Source organism: Penaeus monodon, chromosome 37 (genome assembly GCF_015228065.2).
Source record: "Penaeus monodon isolate SGIC_2016 chromosome 37, NSTDA_Pmon_1, whole genome shotgun sequence".
NCBI lineage: Eukaryota > Metazoa > Arthropoda > Malacostraca > Decapoda > Penaeidae > Penaeus > Penaeus monodon.
The window spans coordinates 1,563,525-1,576,436 of record NC_051422.1 but is presented as its reverse complement, the minus strand read 5'-3'; the positions used below and the strand labels follow the sequence as shown (position 1 = coordinate 1,576,436).

Below are 12,912 nucleotides of genomic sequence, written 5' to 3'. Positions count from 1 at the left end.
TTGATAGCCAAGAAATCCAACAAAAAAAAAAAAAAAAAAAAAAAAAAAAAAAAACGTATTTGCCGTTACAGCCCGCTAGATCATATGATAGTAATGGTGAACTAACAGGTAATTTTCCGGTTCGTGGTGTTATTATGTAATGGTAATGTGTGGCTTTCTGTCTAAGAGAAATAATGGTCGGATTTGCTATTTCATCACTGATATTTGTGTATGTGGGATTTAGCTGTCAGAAATCGAGCTTTACGGAGGAGGGGGAGGAAATCTTTGCGTTTTAAACACTGTTAATAAATATTAGATTAAGTCCCTAGAGAGAGAGAGAGAGAGAGGGGGGGGGAGAGAGAAAGAGAGAGAGAGAGAGGGGGGGGAGAGAGAAAGAGAGAGAGAGAGAGAGAGAGAGAGAGAGAGAGAGAGGAGGGGGAGAGACAGAGAGTAAGAGAGAGAGAGAGAGAGAGAGAGAGAGAGAGAGAGAGAGAGAGAGAGGAGAGAGAAGAGAGAAGAGAGAGGAGAAGAGAAAAGAAGAGAGAGAGAGACGAGAAAAGAGAGAGAAAAAAAGAGAAGAGAGGAGAGAGAAAGAGAGACAGAGAGAGAGAGAGAGGAGAGAGAGAGAGAGAGAAGAGAGAGAGAGAGAGAGAGAGAGAGAGAGAGAGAGAGAGAGAGAGAGAGAGAGAGAGATTGCGATATCCCTCACCAGTAATTTGAATAAATTATATAATTTAAATAAACATCACAAGTCTCAAAAAAAATACTATATAGAAAATTACAATAAAATACAATAGTAGATTGTTGACAAAGACCTCGGGCAGTTTCCAAAGGAAAACTTTGCGCCTTCATCATTGCAAACTTTCTTTTTTCTGAAGTGTGGCATCTAAACTTTTATTTGAAACGGAATTAAGATATGTTTTCTCACTTTAGTTTATGAAACATTTCATAACATTTTCTCGAACGACAAGAAACTGATTTTTTTCCTTTTTTTTCTCTTTTTTTATCTGAACTTATATTTAACAGGTGATCCAACTTGCTTATGATTATGAAGTATTTGATTGTTATATAATAATGACAGGCAGGCAGTCAAGCAGGCAAGCAGGAAGGCAGGCATGCAGGCAGGCAGGCAGGCATGTAGGCAGGCAGGCAGGAACAGCCCCTCCCCCCTCACACACATACTTTATAAAAAGGAATATAAGAAAAGGAAAGACATTATATAATATAATCTGTTTATTTCCATAGTCTTTTATTCCATTTGTATCGTGTGGAAATCCCTTTTTAACAAATGCTGAATAATTTAATAGCCATAAATCTACAATCAAGCAAATATTTTGACAAGCCACATGATGCTCGAGAGAGAGTGAGAGAGAGAGAGAGAGAGAGAGAGAGAGAGAGAGAGAGAGAGAGAGAGAGAGAGAGAGAGGAGAGAGAGAGGAAGGAGGAGGAAAGAGAGAGGAGAGAGAGAGAGAGAAAAAGAGAGAGAAAAAGAAAGAGAGAGAGAGAGGAGAGAGAAAGAGAGAGAGAGAGAGAGGAGAGAAAGAGAAGGAGAGAAAGAGAGAGAGAGAAAGAGAAGAGAGAAAAAAGAAGAGAGAGAAGAAAGAGAGAGAGAAAGAGAAGAGGAGAGAGGAAAGAGAGAGAAAGAGAGTGAGAGAGAGAGAGAGAGAGGGGAAGAGAGGGGAAGAGAGGAGAGAGAGAGAGAGAGAGAGAGAGAGGAGAGAGAGAGAGAAGAGAGAAGAGAGAGAGAGAAAGAGAAGGGAGAGAAAGAGAGAAAAAAAAAGGGAAAGAGAAAGAAAAGAAAGAGGAAAAAAGAAAAGAAAAGAAAGAAAGAGAGAAAAAGAGAGTGAGAGAAAGGGAGAGATGGAAGGAGGGAGAGAGGGCAAAAAGGGAGGGAGAGAGAGAGGAAAGAAAAGATAGAAAGAAGGAATGAGAGAGGTACTGGAAGGAAAGGAGGAAAGAGAGGGGAGGGACGGCAGGAGTGGAACTAAGAGAGAGAAATTGTAAACTTTTAAAAAATTTTTTTTTTTAAACATATCTAGATTTTAAGTAAAGTAGATCATTCTAGCATCTGGTAAGTTAAAGAAACTATCCAAGCCTGAGCCAGCATAAATTGTGAAACTGGAACAGGCATAAAAAAGACACAAGTAGAAATAATCATTTGCAATTTTCTTTTTTTTCACTTAAGCAGATATTCTGGAAGATTTTTTTTTTTTTGATATATCATAAATAAATTCTATTTTTTTATATAAAAATACCTCATAACATAACAATTTTGTATTTTACACAAATTACTAGCACCCACATCACAATTTTAACACTTGATTTGCATTATATTCTCAAACATTGCATCATTATATGTGCTTTTCAATTTTTTTCCATTATCATCATCATTTCAGACTTCATTATATTTTTTTCTGTTGCATTAAAGTACTGTTGTTATTAGTGAAAACAAAAATGGTTATTTAGATGTATTTGATTGCAGATATTCTAGTGATGGTCATTTTTTTATAGAATACTTTACAATAAAAAATAATGCACAAGTTGCCAATCATAAAAACAAAAATAAAATCAGTTTATTTAACATAAAAAGTTAATATTGCAACAACCTTACTCAAAATTATACCTTTTTCCAGATTAAACTCTTAACATATACTAGTTTCTAATATAAATGATGACTCTTTTATAAATTAGCTATTTCTGCATGAGCTATGTTGCCTGAAATGTGAAAAATTAAATACAACTCATAAATAGAACACTTTTTGCATTTTTTTATTAGTAAAGAGTGTGTAGCATGGTACAGACTCATACCATTTAACTTCTATGTTGTCAACTTAATCTATATTTGCTGTATTTTTTAAGAGGGACAAAATGGAGATTCTATATGAATTCTATTGATTTATGAGTAAAACATGCAAAATTATATAATGTATTTTTTTTGTCTACAAACACACATGGGCATAAAATTACAGAATGTAAACAAGTATGAGCTTTAAAATATACTTTACAAAGAATTTTTTATCAATATTTCTAAACTTGGCATTAATCCTAATTTTGAATACTCTTTCTCAAAGATTTTTTGCAGCTCTGGATGTACTCAAACTTAGGAAGCATTATCAGAGAGGAAAATAATTCAAGCTAGCTACAGTCCTTAAGAACGCTTTAACCAACACTCATTCCCATTTCACCTCTAACTGCTTGTTATGTTGCAAGCATACCTTAGTGCTTCCATTAGTTTTGGGAGAATCTAAAGCTGGGGATTTCCCGTCGCCTCTGCTGTCTGATACTGAACACAGCTGATAATTGTCTTTTTTATCCAACATTAAAAAAATAGAAAATGGTCCCCCAGTTTAATTCAGTTTAATTTAACATCCCTTTTCCTTCTTTCTTAGTTCATTCAGTGGAGGATGACTGTACTTTAAGTAGGGGGCTATGGTCAAACTTCTCTTGCTCATGCCTAAGCATATCAGCGTCTTTCATTGTGAAAGAAAAAATCAAAATGTTATATTAAAAAGTCTGTCTCAGTTATTAAAAATGGTTAAATAAATAAAATAGGATTCATATTCATTAACAAATAGAGAAAATATACCTTAAGGAGTGAAAATTAATTAAATACAGTAAAAAAATAAATAAATAAATAAATTTATGAAAGAAATTGAACTTCATAAAATTTATACTCTTCTTCACAGGTAACCAAACACTGACATCTTTCACCCACCAGCAAGAAAAGGAAAGTCAATTATAAAATTAAGTTAGTTTCATACCTCTACTAACTAATCAGACAAGAGTAACAGACTTTCCAAGGAATTTTGTTTAACACATCTACCTTCTAGTGATATGCCAGTCATGGCTGAATAATAAACTTTATCATCTCGCCAAGTTTGTACTATATCATTTTTGCATTCAGCTGCATATCAATTCATTGTGCAAAAGATATCACACTAGTATGATCTTTTTATCAGACATCATAACATAAAATTGTTATAACAAGTGGCCTGTACATACTAGTCCATATCACAGACCCCTGCTCTATTGTTATGAAAATAATCTCTTGTTCATTAAAGATTTCCTCAAGCAAAAACAACAAATATCAAAATGAATTAGTGATAACAAGATACTATAACAGAAACAGAAGCTTGTAATTTTGACTCTTAGAGAAATAAAAGACTGGTCACAGTTTAACAAAGTCTTGAACATTCCACTAATATACAAACATTTCCAATACTTCTGTCAATCTCTATGATACCATAAACCTATATTATTTGTTCCATAACATAATAAAATTAGTAATAACTCATTGGGGGAACACTTTATACATAACTGATAGAGAGGTACAATTCATTAGAACAAATCAGACATCACCAGTAAAGTAAATATCTATTGCATTTACAATTCACCTAGCAAATTTGCTGTACTGACTATGATATACCATTATAATGTTGACTATAATAATTCCATCTCATCTTAAAGGTACTATTTTTACAATAACAGGAAGTATATCATTTTATCTGATACTGTAACTACTATCCACATGTTACCAGAGGCGTACATTACTGGTATGAGGTAAGCCTGACTCATAAACTACAGAACTAAAAAGCCAGTAACAAATAGAGTCTCACTAATAACAACTGCTGCAGGGTTTCAAAGGATATTAGTTCAGCTGACAATGACAGCTACCCTAAACACATATATTGCTAGTCAACACAGGGATAACCCATTACTCTGAAAGAGGTTTAGATTGTATATAATCAAGAACATTGTTACACAGGTTATGATGGCATGCCTAGCTATACTAACAACTATATTTATTATTTGTTATTTCACAGTCCTTTTCAAGAGGATGCAATATTTTCTACAATATTTGATTTGAAAATAGATTACAATATATCTAATTTTACTTCATCTGGGATTCAGTTTGAAACATGTGAAGATACTCTCCTTTTTTTAAACAAACAATGCAAGTCTGATTTCTCTTACTAACATTTGGTATAACTTTCATCTCTAGATCTCTTCATCTATTCAAGTTGACCATTTTATATGATTTCCTAATTGGTCCAGCTAATTATGTATATACTTATTTATTGGCAATCTGGTATCAAAAGGTAAAAAAGTAAAAATAATCACATTTCTGAGCTCTGCACCAAATTGTGATATCTGCAGCATCTTAGGTACAAAGCATATGACTCAGTGGTTGTTACAGGGGTGAAACATTCACAGAGCAAAAAATTACACAGTGCAGAATCTCCACGTGTCTGTAATGCCTTACAGTACTCTACAGTACTCCACTAAACAAAGACATTTAGCATTACAATTGCTAATACTTGTCTCTGAGCATTTTGAATGGAGAATGTAGCTGTGAGACAAGTAAATTCATTTTGGAAAAAAGAGAGAAAAAAATGATGGCTTATGACAGCCCTGAACTAAACTCCTGCTTATGAAAAGCCTTTGAACTAAACCATTGGGAAATTAGACAACTAGGAAACAGTGATAGAAAAATAGTTAAATAGTAAATAAAGCAATAAGATCAGCTATCGGAAAGTTGCAAAACAACAGGTAACAGCAAATACATTATTTTTCAGTGGCAATATTTATTTACATAAATACATGACAATGTTTGCTTTGTCATGATACTGCTATCTTTTTAATGATTTACTTGCTAGAGATAGCCTTATGCCATATTTTCCTTTTATTTATTTTTGTGTACATTCAAATATTCGTAGTATTTGCAAGAGTGTGAAGCCGTAATATATAAATCTAATCTCTCCTATGAACAGGGGGGGGGAATATAATTAGAGATATTTGTGAAATACAATTGATAAATTATAAATAATGAAAATGTAAACAAGCCTTCTTGTATGCTTCTCCTCAACGCGATGCAATGATATCTCACGAAACCCAATCATTATGGAAGGTTTGTTCACAAAATTGGAGTTTTGTAGTGAACACACATCTATTAGGACAAATATCTGTCCTCAAATGCAAGCACCTGCATTTAACATGAACACTTTTTGCACTAGTATCTCTGAAAAAATAAAAGAGAGAGAGAAAAGAGAAAAAATGTAAAAAATAATAAATTTTCTCTATCAACATCAACTCATAAAGCTAGCAAAAGAACTATGACATCATTTGAAAATAGGAGCCAAGAGAAAAAACATTTCATTTTGGCATGTTGAATTCAGTATTCTGCTTCACACTTAATAAACATATATAGAAATATAGCTTACTACTAACAAAAAATAAAATGTAGTTGTGCAAACTCACCAACATGCTAGACCTTAAGCGAGGCTTGAACATTTCATCTTTTTGTACCAATGCAACATAATACCAAAGGAAAAGTCAGGTTTTAAATTATACATCATTCAGTCCATTGGTACATACAGGTCAGTTCATGTGGCATAAAATTACTAGATTTTCTGATCCTGCAACTGCATATAATTTTAAAATATTTGCAAACATTCTAACCAAAATAAAAGTACTATATACATAATAAATATCCAGAAAAATCAATTTCAAAGTTTTCCAGGTTATCTCCGTACATTTTAAAAATTTGTGGAAAAAAGCTAACTCTACCAATACTTATAAATGTATATCCATTGATTTCATCTTAAAAATCTTAATAAGGCCAATACTGAAAAATGTCAAAAATTCGAAATGAATTCTTCATCAGTTTTACAATTTGATACTTCTCCACTGAGGAAAAAAAATGTACAAAATATCGAGTGGAAGGATTAGGACAATTGCTGCAGTTATGCCTTTGGACATGCGTTATAAGTTCCTCTCCCTCTTCATCTTTTCGTGGAGCTCCTCTGCCTGATCTCGCAGCCTTCCCAGCTCCTCCTGGATCCTGTCGGTGATCACCTTCCGCGCCGTAGTCGGGTCCTCCTTCTTTGCCTTCATCTCCGACACTAGGTCCTTGAAGTCCATGGGTTCTCCCACCACAACTGTCACCAGCTTCCCGACCCTGGGGATGTAGGGTTTGCGGTTGGGCAGGATGTCATCCATACCAATGTGGTAGAAGGGCAGGACGATGGGACACACGGGTGACTCGTACACCAGCCGGCCCACGCCCCATTTGAGCCGCATCCTCTCCAGGCTCATGTTCACCTTGCCCTCGGGGAATATATGTACCCACTGGCCCTCTTTCAGACGCTCAATCAGGAAGTCCATTGCCTCCTGGGAAGCGAGATAATAACATCAACTTCTATTTCTTTTCCATATATATATGAGAAATATGACATGAGATAGATGTGAGAAAGTTTCATTATTTCTACACAAAGAAATCTAAGAGAAGTTGCAAATCAGTTATAAAAAAAATACCCCTCGAAATAAAGTGAAATGAATCCCTCATTAAATGTAAATTCAAGAATTAATAACCATGAAAATCATATAGATTAATATTTTGCAGTTTTAATCTATGGGTCGTTCTTTAAGGATCTTTCCTATCTAAATAATTTCATTATTAGTAAATCTTTGACTAATAACAACAATCATTTATAAAATAATACCATCTTTAGTCTTTCCGATATACATGTAAAACTTAGGATTATATTAATTTTAATACAGCTTTAAATCTTTTTAGTATTAAAGACATCAACTAACCTGGTACACTCCCAGACCTCGAATAATTGGCACACATTTCCCAGCACTAAAGAACCAACTGTATATTTTTCGCGTAAAGGCTATGTCGTGTGCTGCTGGGGACCACCTCATTCTCCGTGCATTCCACAGATCACGCCATCTTAACAAACCTGTAATGTAATAAGTGAAAATCCATAACCATACATGATTTGCATTCCATAAAGGCAGGAACTGTATCCATGTTTCCTAACTTGTGATGTGTAAAAACCTCTGTGAATAAAACAAAAACAAAATTTCCGTTCTACTAATTATTCATATTAACCTTGCTAATGAAATAATCCTTTAATACTCCCAAAAGGATAACACAAAAATTGGAAAACAACTTCCGGTCATCATTCCCAAACCAGAATACCATTCCGCAGAATGATTAATCAGTGTGCTTAACTCTATCAGAGTTCTTATCTTCCACTATCAATTACTATTTTTTTTTCAAGAAACAGCTGGCCTTGAGCTCGACTGACTTGAGGCATTTGATTAATCTCCAATCTCAAGTAGGAAACAGACATTAGTAGTACAAGTACAACAACAGTTCTTTTGTCTTTTCATTTATACCTTTTTTTTCCCAGCTACTTAGACATCAGATGAAGAAGAGTTCATTGTGGAAAGTATGTGAAGGGTGTAAATAAGAATGTGTAATTGTGAGCTGGAAAGACAAAATGCATCCTGAGTCTAATTCAAACCGATGGCATTATCTACTTCCTGGATGTGTTATCTTTTCCTTCCTTACTTTGATTTTCCATTCACAGAAAAATAGACAGCACTAATAAAAAGCCCAGACAAAGAGACAAAGAAAATTCTATATAAACACTATCATTATCAGGTAATTTCCACTTTCTTAGAAGAAGCAGAAGACGGTGACCTCTATAATTCTTTCATCTAAAACAAACAGTACTTTATATCAAATATCACATGGTATTTGGTTCATTCAAGATAAGGAGGGGTGAGACTTTAACCACTCTACCTCTTACTATTATCTCATCTACCATATACTCTTCATAAGTATAGCCATACAAATAAATACAAATTTGAATTTTCACATCTTTATAAATCTGTAATTCTAAAAATATAAACTGAAATATTAATTACATATAGATTGTGGAAGTGATTACCATCAACCATTCATACTTTCTTATACAAGAGCAAATAAACTGGTAACAGTGAGAAAAATCTTACAACAGCTTCATATAATAATCTTTAGGAAAAGCACACAGAAAAACAAAAATGCTTTGTTATTACAAAGAGAAAGGATGAAAGGCAACTGCAATATCAGTCATTAGATTAAAATATCAGCACTGTCTCATTTACATATCACAAAATATTATCAATGAAAATAACCACGTTATAGTTACTGACACATTTACATAGAGAGATTACGGGAAATCTTAAAATTCCACCACTTTCTCAAGATGTTTGTTTACTCCTTGATCTAGGTTAACCAGTGCTTTTACTTGTTTTATGCTGTGACACTATTAGGACGAATTAACCCTTAGACTCCATATTTCTAAGACTGCTCATTCATCAAAAAATAATAATAATAATAATAAATACATAAATAAATGAAAAAAATTAAATACACTTTTTCTAAATAATCAGTTAGATGTCTTGCAGCTTGCAGGGGCAGGCACCCAAGTCTTTCCCATCCATTTCAAAATACACATGTATGATGGCACTTTCATTAGTTAATAATTTTTTTTCTCATGCTGTTGGGTATATCAATTTTTCCAATTAAAGGATATATCCATGTTTCATAGTCAAAAGATCAACTATTATTAATTGTGCAAGAATAAAATATCCATCACAGTCAGTTTTACTTTTATAAACACAGTCTTAAATAATAGATTATTACAGACAAGTGGAAATGTTATCAATAGAAAGGATTTGATTTCTCTCTACAGGGTTAATGCATGTAGGGTCTCAAAGTGAAGTGAAGCCATAATTCAGTTTCTGTAAATATGAAAACTGAGCAAAAGTATACTGAAAACACTATATGCACAGTTGAGCATATCACAATCTAATGAACTGTTCATCCGTGGTCACACCTTGTAAACTATTGTAATCACACCCACAACCACACCTACACCCCCCTCCCCAGACACTCACATAGGATTCAGGCTGAATGATAAATGAGGGATGACTAAGTTGCACTCATCTGCTTCTGTCTGGAGTTTGGCCTGTTTGAATTCCAAGAACATGTGTAAGAACTAATTCAGGGACTTGTGATAGGCCCACCACTTTTAGCTGTTCACAGTAACCCCAAGGCCAGGCCACTACTGAAATACCATGGGAAACAATATAGCTTGGCTATGACACATGGATAACATCTTCACCATAATACTGACAAGGAATAGCCTACAGGTTCAATGCAGTGCATACAATTCTACCCATACAATTCAGGAGTGAGATGAATAACTTTGGTTCTTTGACACCATGATTCACAATGACCTAATGGCTTGTTCTCCTCTGTGTACAGAAAACCAAGGAACAAGAGAAACTTTGTTTATCATTTCTATGTCCACAACTAAAGGATAAAAAAGGTGTGATCATTATTTTTTCTACTACGAGTACTCAGAATGTGCAATCCAGAGTTCATACAGGAGGAAACTCAGGATGTCAACACCATCTTCCATTCCCTCCATTACCCAAGTGCTGTATTCACCTAACTTAGATGAAAGGCAGAGAAGATAATGAACAAACCTAAAAGTAGGACCCAAGACACCACTCCAGAATAATCATTCCACACTCACACTTGAAGATACACACAATTATGACAGCTAGTGTTTCAGGAAAGAAGACTAGAATTGGAGATACTCTAAGGGAAATGAGATTAGATCACAGAAGACCTCTTAGCCAGGTGTACCATTCTCTCTCTGTCTCTGTCTCTGTCTCTGCTTCTGCCTCTGCCTTTGTCTCTGTCTATCTCTTGCAGACTTCTACCATCAAAAACAGATAATTACCCCATAGTGCAGGATCATCAAGGCAGGAATAATGGTTTGATACTGTGAGGAGTGGTGTGCCTGCAGGCCGATTTGCTACCATGTTTCGAAGCTGTTGGATGTTGTGGCCATTCACCTTATTACACCATTCTGCAAAGAAAATAGGGAGATGTTACTGGTATTTGTTGTTTGTCAAGAAACAATTTAAAACTGAAATATACATCCTATATGAAACACTAATAATGGAAGAAAATAACAATGTAGGAAAAAAATCCATCCCTTAGTCAGATATACTGTTCGTCTGTCCCTCGGCTGCAAAAATATGCCTTTTCTTCTTATCCTTCTCCTTCTTACTTCAGCTTCCGTGCCTTCTCTTCCTTCTTTTACTTGGACACAATATATTTTTGTAATCAATCAAATCCTTAATATCTTGACATCAATGTATCCTACTACATTGATCTTTTTCACTTCAAGTAAAGGTATTATGTTAAGTTTGATTCATCAAGAATTTTCACACCTCTACAAACAAACAATACAGAGAAATAAGTTTTCTTATGAATCATTTACATCAATTAACAGGTTTGTACTGTATATCATTGATGCTATTTAATTTCATGCTACTATAGATGTAAATATACATAAATATATATTGAATCAGGAGATTCTTTGGGTTGTTTTACCTTCCTAGCCAATTAGAAATTCCTTTTCAGCAACTCTTAGTGACAACAAATATAATGAAATAAAGCATTTGATTATTTTTTATGCCTTAGAGTCTTATTTGCCGTGAATGGTTATTAAAAAAAACACGTATCCCTATTTCCCACGATCATAGAAGGCCTGTCAAAGACCTACAGGATTTTGTCCTGTGACTTTTGTCCTGTGACTTTTTTTTATCATGAATGAGATGTATGTAGTGTCAACTAATATATCTGATACGATTTGGGAAGTTTCCTTCAACCACATGCACGATATCACCTCCTTATATCCTCACTTTCCTTGCAAGCCCTGAGCTAAAAACAGAGCTGTTTACTAACCACCTCCATCTTCTTATGAATGAAATGTAGTGATTGTGAAGTAGTAATCCTGGTGTTGTATGGCTTATTTCATTCAGCAAAACCTAATGTTTTCCTCTTGGTATATTATAATCTTTTTAATAGTCAGTCATCTAGATGATTATAAACATAGCTTATTACACATATTGCTGTGTTATAGTATAAAAATGATGATATATATTTTGTTTACATATTCTTCATTTCCATACAAAACGAGTCATAACAGTGACAAGTTTTTCGACTTTCCTCTCTGTTGACACTTGTTGTTTTTGAGATATGACAAAAAAATATGGAGTATCTACTTCTAGTGCATAAAATTGTACTTTTCAAATACCTGCAACAAAAACTTGCATCAGCGAAATCTGAAAAATCGTGTCATGGGGACAAACAAGCTGTGGTTCTTAGTGGTTAAATGAAATCTATGAGCCAGAAAATAGGTTGAAATGCAAAAAAGAGTGAGACTCAGAGAAAAATGTATCCAGATTCTTTATCAATTTTCTTTTTTAATGATACCTAATTTATCTGAAAAATGTTTTCATTTGCTTTTGGTGTGTAAAGTTTCCCACCAAATGAATCAAATTACAATGCAGTAGTTTTAATGTGAAGCAAGTGCTGTCACTGCTAGAGCCTATATTGGTTATAATATCGCATATATATTAACAATGCACACTGTCAAATGTCAAATAAAGAACCATGATGATCGGTGTGATCGCTATGCAAATGGTCAGACATGATAGTAAGATTTACCAAACTGTACTTGTATTCTAAAATGGTAAACTTTTGGCAAAAAAATATGTGCATATGAAATGAGCTATATCCATTACAAAAAACAAATTCCCAGTGGTCCCCCAAACCTGCTACATGAAGAGGGTGAATGCTATCTCCAACATTGCAGTGGAAAAGAATATCAAAATCATAACATTGAAATACACAAGAAAACATATATAGTCTGTAAAATAAATTCTTGTTACAAACAAAGCAATCACAGAAATTCATTCTAATTTTTATTTGTAGACATGAGAATTTAGAGAAAGAGCTTATGTTTTCAGAATCTTCCCTTCCCCCTCCCCTTCCCTTTCCCTCTCTTACACAATAGAGAGTTCATTACTCAATGTAACAATTAATAAATCCTGTTTTTATCTTATCTCTGACCTTACTTTTTACTACTAAATGCACAAACATTACCAAAGTAAATATTGAACTGGAATACTTGACAATACTTTTGATACTTTTCCTTCATTATGTTTCAACAATACCAACAGCAACAGAAAGATTTTATAACTCGTACACCACAATACACTATCAAACAAACA

At 33.9% G+C, this 12,912-nt stretch overlaps 1 protein-coding gene across 1 annotated transcript in view; it reads right to left on the bottom strand.

Annotated features, from left to right (window-relative positions):
• Positions 1–2,238: 2,238 nt before the first annotated feature.
• LOC119596373 (tafazzin-like) overlaps positions 2,239–12,912 on the bottom strand; it is a 16,410-nt gene continuing 5,736 nt past the window's right edge. Inside the window, exons 3-5 of the mRNA XM_037945588.1 lie at positions 10,569–10,697; positions 7,576–7,724; positions 2,239–7,149 (exon numbers count right to left, since the gene is read on the bottom strand). Of these exons, the coding sequence (XP_037801516.1) occupies positions 6,742–7,149; positions 7,576–7,724; positions 10,569–10,697 (686 nt within the window). The 3' untranslated portion in view covers positions 2,239–6,741. The remainder of the gene's footprint in view (positions 7,150–7,575; positions 7,725–10,568; positions 10,698–12,912) is intronic.